Consider the following 20,758-nt stretch of genomic DNA (forward strand, 5'->3'; position numbering starts at 1 on the left):
AGAGTCTGGAATGTCTGGCAAGGGATCAGATAAAATCCACACGTGGGAAAGAGATCAGTGAGGTTTAAAAAGTAGGGAAGGTATCAGGTAGAGAAATAGGAGGAAGGGGCAGGAGAAGGTGCAATAGAGGAAACCATGGCTGGCTAGTGTGTGGTTATCAGGAAGATTCATCCTGAATGCATCCTCAGCTAAAGCTGAGTGAAGATGAACTGAGGACCAGAAAAGAGGATGTACGGTGTTGAAATGAGTGGCAAAGACATTGAGAAGAAATGCGCCCAGATGAGAGCAAAGTCACTTAAACACCATAGGATCAAGGGATAAATTCAAAGGAAGTATCTTGACAGACCTTGAGAGATGATCTGCAACAAAATTCAGAGCACTCAGAATAGAAGTGAATAAACATACTTCTAAAGAATAGGCCTAGAAAAGGAGCTCAGTAGTGTGGAAACAGAGAGAGCAAGATAGATTGTCTTCTGGTAAGTTATATAGAAGACAATTGCAGAGTTGACTATATGTGTCATCATTAGATTTATCTATGAACAATCTAAAATTCTACATACTGCCAAAAGTTCTAAGAGATGGATATAAAGGGACAATATTTCATGGTTCCACTGACTCAAATTCATGTGAGAGTCCAGACATGCTTCTCCATCTCATCAAGGAGGCATATGGAAACAGAGGGAGACCCAAATGAAAGGACGGAAGAGGAACACCCACTATGGGAGTAGTTTTATCAAGTCACCAGGTGAAGTCTTTGAATAAGAAAAGCAGAAGGAGAATGGTTGAGGACAAGGGATATCAAGCAAGCATCCAGTGATCATGCAAAATCCATTGTAGACATCACAAATAAGTATGACCCAAGAGGACATGGGATTCCATGGAAACCCAAGTCCCCCAAAAAGAAACTTTCACATAGTGAGAAGATATGGCATAAGAAACTAATTGCTCAAAAGAAAAGAAGAAGGCTGGGCCCAAAATACCCAAATGAATGAGAAACTAAATGTGTGTAAGATTTGACTCCTCCAAGTTGACCAGCCAACCCAGGTGCACTGCTTCCCAAAAGAGAAGAAAATGGCTACAGGTGGCTTTTTGGAGTGGAGCCAAATGAGAAAATAGGAATCCAAGACGTCCACCTCAGTCATCTCAAGACCTGGGGCAAAAGATCACTGTAGGTTGAGAAAGTTTCCATGGGAAATTGAGGGAGACAAGAAACTGACTGAGACATGAAAGATGTAAGATTAGGCACCTATCTACAGCTTTCCTGGGAACCCCAAAAAGGTGGGAATAAAACCCTGGAAAAGGATAAGAAACCCATTTAATAGAAACTTTAGCCATTAGGAACAACATTACCATGGACTGAAGTCGGCAAGAAACAAGATCACTTGGAAGAGGAACAGTAATGGGAACAGGAAACAATGAAGAAAGAGAGGAAAAATGAAGGTTAAGGCTCTCAGCACCCAACAATTAGCCTCAAATGGAGGGCAAAAGTCCATAAACAAAACAAGCCTTACCAACCCTAAGCCTATAGGACAGTCACCACCAAGAATGACAACACCAAAGTCTATGAGCAGTGGAAGGACTGTTGGGAACAGAGGAATGGGAAATAGTAACAGAGAGAGAGAGAAGAGGAAGCAATAGGACAGGACACAGAGATGGAAAGAAGGAGCACGGGAGAGATGGTAAACCAGTGAGGATAAGAAATGACATTGGCATTTGGCTCCAAAATATGACACCAGAGATACAAGTACACCAGAAAAAATCATACAGGCAGATGAAAGGAGTCAGATGAAGGCATATGAAATAAAAGGAAGGCAAAAGCAATTGAGTTAACAAGGGCATCACACCCCAACCAACTCTAGCAACAGGTCAAACAAATATGAAGTTAAAAGGCTGAGAATGGTAAACATGCCACTGTAGAAAAGATAAGTGAATGAGCATCCACCAAAAACCCCACAGGGGAATGGTGGATTACAATGGAAAGAAGGTTAAAGGAGGAAAAATAATGCAAAAGGGTAGAGAGTGTAAGACAAAGGTAGGAAAACATAAGCTTAAGAAAGATGAACAAAAGACAGAAAATAAGAAAGGACTTCAGAGTTTAGGAAGAAAGAAAAGCAATACAGCATGAAGTCATACTTAGTCATATGAGATAACAAAGGAAAGGGGATAAGGCATGTATGCCCCAAAGCAGTGGTACAAGTAATTGAAAATGGACTTGTATATCAGGAATAGGAAGTAAAAAATATACCTGAGAAACCCAGTCCTGAAATCACAAAAAAGACTGAGGTGGAATCAAGAGAGTAAGAGTATAAGATTAGGCAAAGGTGTGTGGGAAAAAACTGGCAAAATCCCTTCCATCACAAACAAGAAACATAAACAGAAGTATGTCAGGATGAAAAATGGTTCAAGCCACATGAAAGACTCCATCGCCTGCTGCAAAAAAAGCCATCACCTCTTCCAACAGACAAAAACAAACCTGATGTTAATGTATTTGTTATACTAATGGAAACAAAGGTACGTTGTTTCACACCAAACAAAGAGGAAATTACTGACACTTATGAAATAATAATGTGGAAAGAAAAGGCCAGAAAATCTGCAGGTGCAGAAAATGTTGGAAATGGAAAATCCAACATTTAATATTTCCACATAATGGTAATAATTTAGTTTATTTCCTCCTTTTCATTTTACAAGCTTAAATTCTTTGGTAAATTATATGTTTACAAATGATGCTAACTGCATTAAACTAACATAAAGAATAAACCTACTTGTACCACTTCATGGCTGAAACAAAACAAAATTCAATCACTGATTCACTTTACCAGCTAGAAATGACTACTATCTTGAAACAACTCTATAATCTTCACAACCATCTCCTATTTACAACCTATCCTCAAATTTACTAGAAAACTTGATGTCAAATTTTTTAAAACTTTTTAGGTGTTCCAAGTTTATTTTATTAATATTTTGATCTTAACATCGTCATCATTATGCCCCACAGCTCCCTGTAGCAAACAAACAAAATTACAACATTAAAAATATAGCTTATAACACATTGTTAAATTGTATGGCAGCATAAGAATATGGTGTAATGATCTGTATAAAGCAAAGGGCTCACATACAAAACATTACAGCACTGTACAACTTATTAATTTTTCTTTTGTATTTTCTGTGATAATATTTCGTAATATTAATAAATTCACCATCTAGTTACCATTCCTCTTGTTTGTGATTCCTACAAGAGTATCATGTGTGTTTCCATAATTATTTCCATTACTGTATCTATATATACCTAATATTGTTTTTAGTGTTCTGTGAAACTAACGAGACTGTTTAAATAAATGCATCAACTGTCTGGATATTCGTTATCTAATATTCAGTCAAAACACTATACATTACATCTCTAAAACAGACCTTTTCTAAATTAACCATTTTCTAATGTATTAAATGCAAATATGCATATCCAAATCCAATCAAACACAATTTTTTGTATTAATAACTTTCCAAATTGTTGTTTGTTTGTTTTGGATATTTATGCAAAGCTCCACAAGAACTGTCTGTACATGCCATCCCTAACTTTGACCTAATAGATTAGAGGGAAGGTAGCAAGTCAACAGCAACCACCACTAATTTTTGTGCTACTCTAATATAATAGTGGGGTTTGACCACCATTCTCATATTGCACCCAGACCCCATAGTGTAATGTCATTGGAATGCAACCCATTTACCCTCAAAATTCAGTCCACCACTATAAGCATTAGGCTACACCTGGTCCAAATATCTACATAAACAATATTTGTTACAGATACTATTGCATGATACTAAATGATATTACATAAACATAAACATGTGACATACTGTAACTCCTATTGAGATTATGTCTTGTAGCCTGTCAGCGGCATCATGTAGATACTGAGGAAGTAACATGTAGTTATTAGTGAACTGATAAAGTTTCTTCTTCAGCATTTTGAGAGCTTTACCATGGCAGGGAAAGTTTTCTAGAAATACTTGACACCTGTAAAATGCATACAACAAAACATTTATACTACAAAAAACCTTAAATAGCTTTTGAAAAATAATTTTCGAGGAGAAACTGTTCCTAAAAAGAAAAAAAAATGACAGTGGTTAAAAGCAATTGTTGGTAGCATAAAAGATTTAGTGTAATCTGATAGAAGTTTAAATATCTTTTCTGCCTTTATTATTTAGATTTTTTTCTATCAAATTAATATTGATTTTAACTTCTCAGTCATAATATTCTGAGCAACAGGTTTAATAAGTGACTTTTAACATTAGTGGTGTTGTACTCAGTGAACCCTGTAAAAGTGCAATAGCTAGGGGCCTAAAGTTCTGCTTACCTCCCCATAAACTTAAAGTCTCCAATTATCTGCTGCACTTTGAGACCACTTATAAAACTTAGAAATCTCAATCTATATTCAACAGGAATGGTTCCCATAACCTAGAAAACTTTGTAAAAACAAGATTCAAAAATGCTGCTTTGTCTTCATTTTACAACTACAACTTCCATAAATCTGCTTCCACCATTACTCATGAAGAATATATTGCCCTAAAGGAGTTAGCTAATAACAAAAATATCACCACCATCCAACCTGGTACAGGTGTTGTTATACTTGATATTACAAATTACAAAATGCAATGTATACTCAGCAATAAAACAAAATTCTCAATGTTGATTGGCTAAAGCTTACCATAAAACATGAAGAGAAAATACAATGAACCTTAAGAAATTATAAATATTGCAATGACATTCCAGAAAATGTTCTTGAGGTTTTTGAAACCTCAGGCTCCCACCCAGGTCTCATAGATGAGTCACCTAAAGTTCACAAATATAAAATGCCCTTAAGGTCTGTTTTATCCAGCATTGTTTCTCATACTTATCAATTGGCTAAAATCTTTGTTATTATTCTAAATTCATTCATTTCCAATGAGTTTACAATTAAAGATTCCTTTTCCTTTGCATAAGAAAATTCTAAAATTAATAATGCTGATCAATATTTACTTGCTAGTTTTGACATTGAATCTTTATTCACAAACATTCCTCTCTAGGAAACAATACAAATAATCTTAAAAGAAACTTTTCCCTAACAAAAATGAAACACTCAAAAGCTTTAACCACCAACAGTTTGAAGAATTACTTAACCTTGCCCTCAAGAATAATCACTTTGTCTTCAATGGTCAGCTATATGACCAAATAGATACCGTATCAATGGGGTCACCTTTATGGCCGACTCTCGCAAACATAGTCCTTTGTCACTATGAACATTCTTGGTTAAACACCTGTCCCACTGAATACAAACCAGCTCTATATAGAAGGCATGTTGACAATATGTTTTTACTCTTTCAAAGCTCTACTCACATCAAACAATTTTTGGATTATTTAAATTCGAAACACTCTAACATTAATTTTATTTGCAAAAGTGAAAAAAATGGTAAATTACTTTTCTTGATATCCAAATCGGCAGATTACATAATAATTTCACAACTTCTGTTTATCATAAAATAAAACATATACAGGCTTACATACTCTATTTAACAGTTTTATTCTGAATTCCTTTAAATGTAACCTTATACTCAGTCTTCTCGATAGAACATATAACATCTGTTCTAACTACTCTCTTCACCCCAAAATCACCAACTTACAGAGCATTTTAATAAACAATGGCTATTCCCCGCATTTTATTCAAGCCCTAACACGCAAGTTCCTTTCTCACAAGTTTGAACCCCCAAAGGAACCATACACTATTAATAAATACCCATTAAGACTGATTGTTTCCTTTTTAGGTGAGCAAAGTTTTATAATGAAGTCACAAATTTTAAAAATAATTAAAATGTTTTATCCACAAATTCAACTATAAATGATATTTAAATCATCTTTCAAAATATAAAATCTATTCAGATCTAAAGACCCATTACCTACCCCTATGCATTCTAGGATCATATGCCACAATTAAGTTTGTTCTGAATACTTGTGTAATATTAATGCATTATCCTATTCTTTATTTATTTGGTTGTCTTTTAATTTATTTCATCCTTTTATACTGTATTTTAATTACTTTTTACAAAATACTTAAACTTTATCATATTTTTGTACCTAATAATTTACCCTGTTCAATATAGCTTGCTGAAGATGGAATATGTATATTCTGAAATGTTCAAAAATTAAATGTTTGTTACTGTACACACACACACACACACATCAAATGTCTGTTGTTGCTGTCATCATTCTGTTGTTCATCAGTAAACTTTTATCTATTTTGTAATATCTAGAACTTCCCATTACAATTTTAAATCAATTATGTATTAACAGGAAAGCATCAGAATTTTTTTCTTTTTTTACAATTAAAAACCTTTTCAAGTCCCTAAAAATAACTTTGTAAACATTGCTATGAAGATATTAAAATGGAACAAACAAACAAACAATCTGAGGAGAAGAAGCAGAAGTACTAAATAGTACCAATTTAAATTCATCTTGAGTTTAGCAACTACCCAAACTGCTGTTAGTTACTATTACAATGTTGCGAACTGTGACGGAGACACATTATTTCACCCACAAGTGCCATGCAATACTTGATAAGCACTTAGAACTTCTAGGAATTGGATCTTTTATATAGTTGGATATTCACCTAATCCCACATTCTCTTCCACACAGCTAGGACATGAAAATTTAGAGATTACAAATTATCACTTTTTTTCATTCTTAAAAATTAAACAAATTCCTTGTTTTTGCAAAAGGATAAAAAAACCTCAGTGTTTGAAAATTATAGTGTCCAAATAGCTTGCATTATGTAAAAAGATGGCTTACATATTCAAATTGGGCATCTAAAAATACTCAGCACTGAAATTATTATAAGAGATTTAAATTATCATTTTTGAACCCACAGCAATTCCATCATTTTCTAAGTTTCAGTATTGCACCTACACACACTCTGTTTCTCATGCTGCTATTAGTGAAAGCTGTTCTATGGTATGGTGGTATCAAAGGCATATTTTTAAATGAGATACAAGTTTGCAAGCAAAGAGAAATTCATTAGGCCAAGACTCCCAGTTGAGATTGTCAAAACAATAAAACTTACATTACTCGGTTAGGCACTGGATTTATCTATTTCTTACTGGGTTTCCAAATTTGTAAATTAAAGCTATAATAATTAATTTTCTTAATGTTTTGTGGCTGTTGACTATTCATACATGTGGTAACATTATTATGATTGGTTTCTTGCGTACACCAAACTTAAAATTTTGTGGATAGTCAGTTTTTTCAACATTTTACAGATATTCCTATTAATAAAGTATTTGTTAAATTTATAAGTTTCAATAATTTCTTAGTGGTTGTTATTTATTCATGCAAATGCAGCAAAGAATGATTATTTAAAATCCTGTATTAAAGCATGTTACAAGAACTTTCACTAATGAGCTTTATATGTTGTAGGAAGAAAACTATCAAAAATAAGTATATAACCCTAAAAATGTCATTTAATGACATACAACAATTAAACTTTCTTTGCTGATTATGTACTTAAGAAAAAAAATAACCTAGATTCATTCATATTCAGTTGTAATTCTTATGTCTGGATGTTTATTGTTTAGATACTGCAGAACCGTGAAACTGAAAACAGAAAATTTGTCATCAACATACTATCTGAAGTGGTTTAAAATCAATATAACATTTTTCCAACCAGTTTTTTCATACTAGCATATGAACAGATTAACCATAACAGACTCAAACTTTTATCCCATACTGACCTGATTAACCTGATCATAAATCAAATCATTAAACATCAAATGCAATTATGGGCATAAATGACATTAATTTAGAAAAAAAACAACATTCATTAACAGACAATACATTCATGATATCTGAAGATAAACAATAACTTGGTACAAAAATCAAGATTCTTGCAACCAAATACTGGTGTATAAAGATTCTATATCAAATCTGCAAATAATTAAGAAATGCTGAAAACTGTCTTTAACTATAAATTCATAGCTTCTGGGCTCCTAGCCAATTGTTTGTTAAATATGTTATTCTTCATTGATACATTTCATATTATCAACACAGGAAACAATCAACAGGACATGTATCTGTTTGTAGTTTGGTAGATATACATGTTTATTATTCTAATGTCACGCATCGTATTATTATTCATTCTAAATATGTTTTATAGTTACATAACTACATATGAAAATTTTATGATAAATCATGGTAAACTGCCAAGTTCCTACTCTACTGTCCCTTTCAAGTTAGAATTTTAAAACTGCTTGTGTTTAGTTATTTTCTATACCATCATACCTAAAACACACATTTATTTCTTTTTTTCTAGCTTATGGGGTGATGTGGCAGTTGAGTCATGTCTACAGATAGTTGAAAAATAATTTACAAATATTTTAAATGACATGTATGTAAAAGTAATGCATGACATTAGACTAAAAATATATGTCATGCATTTATTTATTGTTTATTTGTTTTGCTGTTAAGTGAAAAGTTATACAATGGGTGATCTGTGCCGTGCCCACCACAGGTATCAAAACCTCGTTTTTAGCATTATAAGTTTTCAAACTTACTACTGAGCCATCGAAGGATGTAAATCTACGAAATAACAAATACATACTCTATGAGTATATGAAACACATGGGTGTTTGTATGTCCTGCTGAGAGAATTAGAATATTTTGCACCATAGAACTCTTCAATTTAACAAAATAAAGGTCCAACATGTCAGAATAAAGGTTTTTATAAGCTATTTGAAGAAGGTAAAGGTTTTAAAGGTTGGGCTACCTGAAAAATAGTTCTTACAGGTTTTAAAGGTTGGGCTACCTGAAAAATAGTCCTTACAGGTTTAAAAAGTTCCCTAGAGGGCCTGATTACATATATATATATATATATATATATATTTGTACTTAAGGAATTCTACTAAGAAATCTTAAACTTACAATTGTAAGTAGAAATATCACAACTTCAGTTTTATTGAACAATACAATCTATTAATTTCCAGCAAAGCATACATTATTCCAGCATGAGAGTCAACTGGAGTATTTCTGTATATACATTGTCTAATATAATATTTGTTTTACTTGTAATAGATACTTTTATAAGTTTCTCTTTTAAGTGTTGGATTTTCTTAACTTTAGATAATTATTTGCTGTCCTTTGATATGTGGTTAATCTTGCTAATATAGTTAATTATGTTTAAAGCTACTATTTTATTTGTTTTTCTTATACTTAATTATTGTGTTTTTCAAGACTGATAAGAGTGTTATGTTCTTTTTTGCCATAAATTGTAAATATTTTCTGAAATTATAATCATAAAAAGAAAATAAAGCAAGACCACAAATGTAAATTTTTATTGTCCATCAAAAGTTTCATACTTTGAGAACCTATATCAGTATTATTGCCTTGTATTCATTTATAATTAAATAAGACCAGTTGGATTTTATGTTGTAAGAACTTATGGTTTTCCTCAAACTTCCAAACCGAATTGTGATTTAAGTTCTAACAGTTTCTAATATTACCATTTACAATCATAGGTTGTCAAGTTTTTTGGGAAGTACTTTTACAAATATACAAGCAATGATTTAATGATTAAAATCAGTTTTGAGTTTTCAAATTCCTTGCAAAATATAAAATTTAACAAAAAAGGTGTATACAGCCAGTTTTAATGTAGTTTCTCTCTATATCAATATTCAGTTTCAAGAAACCATTGATTTATGTGTTTGGTTCTTCTTTTCCATCATGTTTAGTGAATTTATTACCAACAAAACTGCTTTTAAATGTTTAATGATTTGATTTATGATGAGGCTAATAGGATCAATACCAAATCAAAACTTGTGCCTGCTATGTCTAACTTGTTCTTTATCTATCATGAAAGGCAATGGTTGCAAAAATGTCCAAATCATTTTTGATTGCTTTAAGAATGTTGAAGGCACACTATTTTTCAACCAAAAATTAAATCAGTTAATTCCTGCACAACATAAACAGTAAATGACACAAAATACAAAGATTACAGATGAATAAGAACATTAATATAGTTTATTTTTCTAGTATGGTGTATTTTTATAGTGACTTTTTTCGTGACTATATGCTAAGTTTGATAATTTTTATGAATTGTGGAGAGATATTCTCTATTACACGAAGAAATAATTTGTATAAAGAAATGTTTTCAAATGTTAATGAATTTAACAAATGTTTTATAATCAGAAAAAACATTAAGAAAACTTGCTACTTCCAAAGCTGTAAAGCTTGATATAGTTAAAAAAATAAAAAACTATTGTGGTGGTACTATACATAAAATAATCACACTATGTAAACTATGTTTCTATTTTGTGCAGAGATCATACATAGTTTCAACTTAGATTCATTTTTACATTTGTGGTAAGAATAAAAAACAAATTTCAAGTATATCATTCCTAAAAAAATGCAGTCATTTGTCATCTATAAACGCTGATGTTATTGCTAAATGGAATAATATGTGAGACTTATCACAAGATATTTATATACCTATATAATAGACCACATTTCTAGAAAACCTGAGAACTTGTCAATCACTAAATAGCATATATGAACAAAATGTAATGCTGCTATCAACTCTGTTATACTTAGTAGAGCTTAAAACATGCAGTGATTAAAGCTTTAAAAATTTGATATTGCTAAGCCAAAGTTAATAATAAATCAGCAAAAATAAAAACAATTCTACTTCTCCTCAGTCTATAAACTTGTTGAATTTCAATAACACTGATTTGCTTACTTCTATTACTGGACATCTATAACTATGCTTCAGTGGAATGCTGGTTTCTAACTAATGATTACACAGTAGATATAACTTTCTCTATCATCGATTTAGCTGGGCAGATGAGAACTAATACAGCTGGAAACTGTAATACTCAGCTGATCATGGTATAGGATGTATTATCCATTATGAACAAACATACTTCACATTTCCATGAATTTCCAGGACTGAAAATACTTATTCATAATTAAAGTGTCTTTGTTCAGGTGTTAGTTTTTCTTTGAAGGTGTAAAACTAAGGTTTGTTTTTAGTGTTCACAGGCAAATACATTTCCTATATAGATGTTCCTACTGCATTGTTTAAAGATCTACGTATCATCACACTTAGATAGTGTTGTATGCCATTTTCTATTATCATTTCTCCTTTATTTATTGAGTAAAATTTAATAATTTTTGCAGAGATAGCATATTTTGAAATAGTTTCATTTTCAAAAAGAACTTACAAGTGCCCTAATTACACTAAAGTGTGGCATGTACAGGCTTTAAAAATGTGTTATCTTACTAAAATTTTACTAAGTATTTTACAGTTGAAAATTTCAATCTTATGGACAAATTTAACTTTTTGTTACAGAGGTTAATAAGCACCAAATATGTACATTCCAGAATATCTCTTATTCTTTGTTATTCATAAAACAATATAGCCTTTTACATAAAATAATAATTTCCATGGAATATTGAAAAGTTCCCTGAAGATTCTGTCTGGACCTGGACATGACTTAAAGTATGACCTTATACTGAAAGACAAGAATTATATAGTCACTTAGACACCGTTTGATTATAAATAGAACAAATGATCTAAAATTATAACACTACATAAATGCAATTATACAAACATCTTTGGATACTGATATTTCCGGATACATGAGTGTACGTGAATATTTATGTTACGTAATGGTTATGTATTTTTTGAGCATGCAATATACATACAAACATGATGTTTTTCACATGAATTATTATTTATATTCATGATTCACAAACAGATGTGTATAATGGGGAACAATGTATACCATTATCAAGATAGAAAATATTTGTCATGTGTTCTATCAAATCAAGAATTAAGTTACTCTCAGTTTTTTTGGTTTCATAACTGTTCGTATAGCAAATATTCGTTGTTTTTTCGCTTGTTACAAATATTTATTTTCCATAAGGCCTATGGGTTATAGTCTGAAGTCATTATTCCAAAATTCTAACACTCAGTTGCCCAAATAAGCTTTTGGTTGATAAATACTAGTAAAATATCATTTGTAGGTGATTTATACACATCATGTCAAATCCATTTTGTAATATTGTTTAACAGTTCCTTACAGAACTATTGTTCATTAACGTACATGGATGCCAACATATACATCAAGTATGCATTTTTAATACAAACTACCAAAATTAATTTTCAAATTAATGAAATAATTATTTCGTGGTATTAATTGTACTTTTATGACAAACACATAGCAATGAATTATATGGAATTGTTTCACCAAGGCAGAAATCTACACCTCCATCCATGATTTGACATCCATATATATATATATCTAGCTTTAACATCACATGGTGAATAAAATCCAAGTAAATGCAATCTTCAAAATCTCTTTTGTAGTGAAAGAGTACTAAATACTAGTTTTAGTTAAAGACTACACAGTGAATTTAGCAGTGTCACATGCTATAATCACTGTATTAATATTCAGTTATGATGTCATATGAAATGATTCACAGGATTCAGAGCATCACCACTTTCCATTACTCACATATACAACAGAATTACATATGTAAAGGTATACAAAATGATTGAACTGTTACTGCACATGCTACAATGCAGTACAATCCATATGACTCAGGTTGCAGCAGTACCCTTGATTTCCAAGTTTACATCCAACTCATTTATAAAACTTTAAAGCCAATGTTTCAGAATTGTTTACTAGTAAGGTTAATTCTTGAGAGATGTGTCCTTACATCCAACACTAATGCATACATAAACCAGTATAAGCTGTTCATAGTGAGTCTCTTTTATGCTTAGTTCTTTTCACTAGTGCTCAACTTGTTCTTTTTGGGAATAAAAAAATTATTCACTGAAATTTAATGTGAACCTCATTATATGCCATGTATCATTTTTACAACCTCAATATCAATAATATATAAATTATTTTAACCTTAAGAATAGCAACTATGTGAATTCTTAAATGTAATATGTCATTTGATGAATACATCTTACCATCTCATCTTCTTAAACTTTTAAAACCTATTAACAGAAACGTTTTTGGTTTGCAAGATGAATTTCATTTTTAAATCCAACTCAGTACTTTTTTATTTTCAAATTTCAAGATGATGAAAAAACACCCTTAGTTATTTAAAAATACTTACTCTGAGAAGGATGTCCGCTCTTCACTAGTGCTATTCATCAGCTTGTTTGCTTCTTGTTTCTTTTCTCAAAAAATAAAACTAATAATGAAGTGTTCAAGTTTCTGATGTTATTTTTAATGTAAAAATATCTTGAAAAACAAAAAGCAACTCTTATCCTTAACATATTTTGAAAACATTATTTTTTGACATTTGAAATTCTTTTAAATTACTAGAATTATTAAAAGTTATTAATATTATCTAGCTTGAAGACATTCAAATACTTCATTATAATAAATTTTAAATTATTACTGATAACTAACAGTAATCAATGAATGTGATGTAAAAAATAAGGTATTAAAAAGCTGTTTCATTTCCAGTATAAGTTTAAAATACAGAGGCAAGTATCAAACTTCGGTCCTAACAGCGATACTTTAGCATAATTAAAACCTTCACAAATTTCACTATTGTTGTTTTTTTACTGCAATAATACTGTGCATGTAAAACATACAATTTTATGTGTATCCTTCAATCATTATTTCAAAAGTGAAGTTCAAAAGATATTTATATATTTCATAATAATTTTTTAAACTTGACTTTCTTTATCTTTTTTGTAAACATTTACTGCAATATTTTTTATGCTCAGCATTGTCAAGTACCTTTGCTAGTTTTATATAAAACAAAAAATATATTTCATCAATTTTAAGCTCATCCTTATTAAACCTCATATCAAAAAACGAACACCATCACTTGAAAACATGCTTTTAATTTCAAAATATACAGGCTATGATACATACACCAACTTTAGACAAAAATGTTAGCTAAGTTCTTGACATCCAGTTGTAACATTAACACTAAAAACACCAAATCTGTAAACATTTCAACTCCATCTAAAAGAGTAACCAATCTCATATATACTTACATCATCTTTACATGCATGAAATACAGGATCAAGAGGCCTTTCAATGATAAGAATTTTGAAAGGTTTAAGTAGCTGGGAAACAACAGAACAAATACACTGTAAATTATCACCAATGCTCAAATCATTGCATAACAACAACAACAAAAAGATTAAAAATTAATAATATTTCAGACATTTTTAGTATTTACCTTTAATCATATAATAATAATATTATGCACAAAACATGACTGCAGTTATTAAATAAATATACAATTAATTATAAGCCAAAATGGTAAATTATCACCAATGCTCAAATCATTGCATAACAACAACAACAAAAAGATTAGAAATTAATAATATTTCAGACATTTTTAGTATTTACCTTTAATCATATAATAATAATAATAATAATATGATGCACAAAACATGACTGCAGTTATTAAATAAATATACAATTAATTATAAGCCAAAATGTACTGTTAACAATGTATACATCATACCTGGTTATAACCAATTTCTTCATATAGAATCTTAACTGTTTCTTCTTTTGAAAACCCTGAAAACAAACACTAAAAAGTTAGTCACATTTAAGCCCTCTTTATTACTCAAAACCTGGACATGGTAACAAAAAAGTACAGTTTAACAACTTAATTGTTTATTAATTAAATTCTAAGCAAGCTCTTCTTTTCGTGATATTGTAAATATGTGAAATACTAGCTCAACTAAGTTAAATGAAATATATATATATATATATATCACGATTAATGTTTTTTTTTGCAAATAAAAAAAATGCAATTTCTTATTTATTTTTAAGGCATTAATTTCTTTGGATATTTTAGTTTCATATTTGAAGCTATATATTGAGTAATTCTTTGAATAAGCTAAGGTTGAATTCACCAACCAAATTTTATAGTTTGAAAAACAAGATATGAATAATTTCAAAATATAAAAACTGATATCACGGGAAAGAACTGATGACTGAAGGAAGACTTAGCTGAAATCAAGGATGATCTGGTAGGTTAAATTGGATGATGAAGGATAGGTTCAGTGGAAATCAATGATGTTATGGAAGGTAAAATGAATGACTGAAGGATAGGTTTAACTGATAATTAAAAATGTTATGGCAAGTTAAAATGAATGACTGAAGGATAGGTTTAGCTAATAATTAAGAATGTTACGATAGGTTAAAATGGATGATGAAAAATAGCTGCAGCTGAAATCAAGGATGTTATGGCAGATAAAATGGATGATGAAGGATAGGTTCATCTGAAATCAAATATGAAAAATAAAATGGATGATAAAGGATAGGTTCAGTTGAAATAAAGGATATGATGGCAAAGTGAAAATGAATGACAGGTTCATTTTAAATCAAGGATGTTATTGAAGATAAAATGGATGACTGAAGAATAGGTTTAGCTGAAATAAAGGATTTTATAGCAAGTTAAAATGAATGACTAAAGGCTAGGTTGAGCTGAAATCAAGGATTATATAATGCATAATATTTATGTCTGAAAGCAAGGTAGCTAAAAACCACACCATCTTTTGCTGTTGATAAGATAGAGACGTACACAATTAATCCAACAAAGTGTAAAAGTTTCATTATTATTAGATTTACACATGTAAAACAAGAAACAAAGTATAATATCACTGCACAGTGACAGTGCATATGTGTATATAGCAGACCTTTTACAGTCCTAAGTACCCTTTCTTCCAATTCCACTGTTTTACTTTCTCCTTTGTCTATACTGGTAAACTGTCTGCACAGAAATACAACGATTGTACACGCCATGAAAAAGCACAGAAAATATAATATAAATACATTCATGGAATAAAAGCTACTTTTTAAAACTGTCCTTTAATCTTTTGCAGCTAATATTTAGTTTGGTTTAACAGACATGCTTTTAATGAATACATTAGATTTAAATTTATAACTGGCAAATACAAAACAAACTAGCATGATTTCAAAAACACATTTAAAAAACCTGTTAAAAAAGGAAACCTAAATACACCCCTAAGTCAAGCTTAACATATAATCACACATATATGCAAACTCAAGTGGCTATATTTTAATTTCTTAATCATACCTGAGTCATGTTCTAAGCTACTTTTATAGTCTCATAGTTGACTACCAAATGACCAAACAACTATTTGTTGTGCATATATTCTACTCAGTATTTAAACTAATTTTCTTAATTTAAATCAAACATAAGACTGGTTTTCCTCAAAACAATATTACATTATATAAAACATGTTACTTGTGGATCAAACAAGTTAAAAATTATATTTCTTAAAAAAAAGAATGTATAGAGAAGTTGAAAAGTTTAATAGATGTCTAAAAGGAGCCCATGTGAGATAAAAACAAACAATTTTTCAGATGAAAGTGCTACATGTAGTCAACATTAAAGTAAAAAAAAAATGCAATAACTTTCCTGATATATATGTATAAATTAGGCACTGCCACACATTGCTACAGACATTCTGACAGCTTTCATGATGGTTTTGTGCAACTTCTTCTACATTAGGGGCTACTTCTCATCATCCACATGAGGTGTCAATGTCGGTTTCATTACTACCAGGTTGTCTCAGAATTACCATATTTATTAAGGTGAGACTGAGCTTTATGCTGATATTTTCTTTATCTTAATACCATGTTCTCAGTTATTCCCAATTTATACTTTTGATCTTCTTAAATATTACTTTCACATTTTAAAATGTCAAAATAAACTGATACATTTTCCCTGTTGATTAGCATCAATCAGTACCTAATTTGTCTGTCTGTGAATGCAGACTGAAATGAAAGTTTGTGCAAAATTTTGAAATTTTCTCATGTTTTACAGTGGCAACCATAAGTTGTAGACATTTGCCTCCACTTTATGATTTTGTAGGAATTTTGTTTTTGTTTTTTCAGGTGTGTAATGCAACACGGCACAGGCTTAAAAAGATAGTGGCAGGATGAGTAATAAATCAATGAGATACTTCATGGACAAAAGGAAAATTAAATGTAATATGAAGACAAATTGCTGATTACAAGTTAAAAAATAACAACAGTTTGATTATTCAATTGATAAGAAATGTATGAATGTTATAATTTTCCTATACTGAAAATGTATTTCTGATAGGTACTTACCTCCTTTCATATAAATAGCTATTCTTGTTTAGTGCTGCCCTCTATATGCAAAAATATTTTTTTATGCATGCCACAAGCCTTTTTTGGAATTGACTAATTCCAATGTCTCTCATGCAACTCATCATGTGACAACCCTCCACCAATAAGAGTGTGACATACTCTTTTCAGGCATGAGACTCCCTCTATTCAATTCTACCTAACTATAACTTCGAGTTTTGGCAGAAAATTGAAGCACTGGTTTTCAGTGTGGAGAAAAGGTGGGAAGTGTGAAAGGAGGTAAGTACCTATCGGAAATACATTTTCAATATAGGAAAATTTTTACTTCCGAGTGGCCCGGCATGGCCAGGTGGTTAGGGCGCTCGACCACAACACATTTGAACCAGGTATACTCTTCACCCATTGTGGAAAGATATTGCATATATGGGCAGAAAACAGAAGACACATCCAAGTGGGAGATTGAAAACATGTCCTAGCAGAATGACTGCTAATCAAGAGGTGATTAATGTATCGCACAAAAGAGAGGGCACTTGTGACAACAGGAGTTGTGTCGCACTCCTATTGATGGAAGGTTGCTGCATTATCATTTGCATGATAGCATCCAGATGTCTCACATGAATACATGTGAAGGTAGGTGTGAGTATGAAGGTTAGTTGCAAGCAAAAATTTGAACATATAGAGGGCAGTATACATGGAGAAAAGCTATTTGTGAGATGAGGCAATATATTGTATTGGAACTAATGTGGTTTGCCAAAGTCTACTAAAGTAAATGAATCTCCAGAAAAGAATTTGTGAAGCCACAAGTTGTCTACTGACCTCCAACAAAGCAATTTGGTCTCCAAACAAAATGTATGAGGCTAATGCTTGTTAAATAAAAAACCTACTGAAGCAAGTGGATCTCTGAAAAAGAATGAGTGAAGATACCAGTTGTTCACTAAGGTCTAACAAAAGTAAATAGTCTCAGTGGATAATGTGAAGCTCTTGGTTTTCTAATGAAGCTTAATGAAATAAGTGGATCTTCAAAATAGAATGTGTGAATCTACTGGTTGTCTGTCAGTTTGTTTATATTGAATTTTCGTGGAAAGCTACGAGAGCTATCTGCGCTAACCATCCTAATTTAGCAGTGTAAGACTAGAGGGAAGGCAACTAGTCATCACCACCCACTGCCAACTCTTGGGCTACTCTTTTACAAACAAATAGTGAGATTGACCATCACATTATAATGCCCCCAAAGCTGAAAGGGCAAGCATGTTTGGTGGACCAGGGATTTGAACCTGCAACCCGCAAATTGCGAGTTGAGCTCCCCAACCTCCTGGCCATGCTGGGCCTTTGTCTGTTAGAGAATAAGCTACTGGTAAAGACAATATAATTCATAGGGCTTGAGTTCTTTAGGCCACATGAGAGGAATAAGACTGCATCTTCAATTTCAATAGGCCATTTAAATTTTTTTTATATTCAGGATAGAGTGTACTGTGATTTAAAAAATATAATTTTTCATTAAATGAGAGGGTAAAAACCAAAAGTTGAAAGTATTTATGGCTGAAGAATATGTACGAAAGAGATGGACTACACTTAGAGAAGAAAAAAAAAAGTACAATTATGAAGTACCTTACATCATATTTAGTAGTATCTACTGTTTGAGTAAGATAATTTAAAAATGTGGTAAGAAAAGTGGTATTTATTTAGTACTCAGCAAAATGGAATTATTCATTTAACATTTTCATAGGACTTTAACCATGCAAGAACATAACTTACTGACTGATAACTGTACAAAGTGTTAGGTCTCATGTCCTATCCTTGTAATATAACAACTTACAATTGAAGAAAATACAACTACATATAGTACATAATAAAAATACAACCAACACTTACCCTGTGAAGAAAGAAGAAGGCTTTAAGATATGGGATTCTGTAACAGAAAAAAATAAAACCTTGAAACATAGCATAAATAGAAGAAAAAAAACATGAGTTTATTTTACTCAATGCGTATACTGATATATATATCTTATTATAATGAAGCTTGTGATGTATACATCCAAAACTCGGATCTCAAAACTACCACACCGATCATCACCAATCATAACTGGGTAATACTTATATAACTAGGTAGTATTTCTATAGCTGAGCGATAAATAAAGCAATTGAAATTTCCACAAAAATGATATGTTTCAGATTTAACCAATAAAAATTTCAAACAAAAAGGAGTAAGTTTCAAATATAAAAACAATCAAAAAACAAACTTAAAAAAATCTGTTGCAACACTCATGAGATTTTCACTAAAGAAAAACAAATAAAAACAAGGCACTTTCATTGATGACTGCATCTACAAAGAAATACTCAATAAAATCTACTCTGTGGTGTAATGCTATTTGATAGATCATTTTTAAACTAAAATTTCAATAAAATCATTTATCTCATGGATGGTAAACATTATTGAATGTCAACTATGAGTACACTGTAGTAGAACTGTCAGACAATTCCAGAAAAGGCCACAGGCCCAATAGGCTTCTGCAGGAACTAGCAGTTATACCTGCTCGGAGAACAGGTATTTCTACTAGTATATACAGTACTGTGCAAAAGTGTTAGGACAAAGTCAAACACTAGATTTCAGGCTACTTTCAAAGAACAATGGAAGGTAAATCATAAGTGAAAATTTATTTTAATAATCTTCATATTTTGTACAACAGAAACTCAGTGAAAGTCCTTGAGTTTAGCAAACAGTAAATATTTTGTCTCCCCCTTTTGCTTTAATAACTCCAGACAGTCTTTCAGGCATTGTTGAAAAATATTTAATCATATTTTCCCCAAATGTCTCTAATACACTCCCAGAAAGTTTCTTTGGAAGTAACTTTTGATTTGTCAAGTTTTTGATCTATCAAATCCCAAATCTGCTCAATAGGGTTGAGATCAGGACTCTGTGGGGGCCATTGTATCATTTGAATGACTCCAGCAGCTTCTTTCTTTGCTAAGTAATTTCTGCACAGGTTGGATGAGTGTTTGGGGTCATTATCTTCTTGGTAGTAGAATCCTTTACAAATAATATACATACCATGAAGGATTAGTATCCGATGGTATTTGCACTGGTCCATTATTCCAATTATTTTGCAAATATCTCCTGTTCCTCAGCAGAAAAACACCCCCAAACCATCACACTGCCTCCCCCATGCTTCATAGTAGGTGCTATGTATTGAGGTAAGTATCTTTCACCTTTCTTCCACCGGACATACAACATAAGCTTTGAACCAAATATTTCAAACTTGGACTCATCCATCCATAACACCCTTTTCCAATCATCAACAGTCCAGTTTTGTACTTTTTAGCAAATTGCAGTCTCTTGACAATATTTGGAGATTGAAGTAAAGGTTTTATTACCTGCTACATAACTAAATATTCCATTCTTGTTGAGTTCTCTTAATACTGTAGATTTGGACACTTTTCTGTCATTTGGTACATAGTCGTTTATCTCATGGTTGAGATCAGTGGCAGTCTTCCTTCTATCCCATAGGATGCATAAACGAAGATACTTAACATCAGTATCATTGAGTTTAGGTGTTCTGCCTCTTCCTTTCTTATTTTCAAATTTACCTGTCTCGGTCTCACAAACTAGGGTGTACTT

General features: G+C 31.3%; 1 protein-coding gene across 2 annotated transcripts in view; it reads right to left on the bottom strand.

Moving 5' to 3' along the window:
• LOC106465736 (ankyrin repeat domain-containing protein 27-like) overlaps positions 1-20,758 on the bottom strand; it is a 69,827-nt gene that overhangs the window by 35,723 nt on the left and 13,346 nt on the right. Inside the window, exons 3-8 of one of the 2 annotated variants that reach the window (XM_022393645.1) lie at positions 19,015-19,051; positions 15,702-15,775; positions 14,519-14,574; positions 14,040-14,111; positions 13,142-13,200; positions 3,853-4,009 (exon numbers count right to left, since the gene is read on the bottom strand). In XM_022393645.1, the coding sequence (XP_022249353.1) occupies positions 3,853-4,009; positions 13,142-13,200; positions 14,040-14,111; positions 14,519-14,574; positions 15,702-15,775; positions 19,015-19,051 (455 nt within the window). The remainder of the gene's footprint in view (positions 1-3,852; positions 4,010-13,141; positions 13,201-14,039; positions 14,112-14,518; positions 14,575-15,701; positions 15,776-19,014; positions 19,052-20,758) is intronic. The other variant, XM_013925974.2, reaches the window with a different exon arrangement.

Source organism: Limulus polyphemus, unplaced genomic scaffold (genome assembly GCF_000517525.1).
Source record: "Limulus polyphemus unplaced genomic scaffold, Limulus_polyphemus-2.1.2 Scaffold2034, whole genome shotgun sequence".
In the NCBI taxonomy this organism is placed as follows: domain Eukaryota; kingdom Metazoa; phylum Arthropoda; class Merostomata; order Xiphosura; family Limulidae; genus Limulus; species Limulus polyphemus.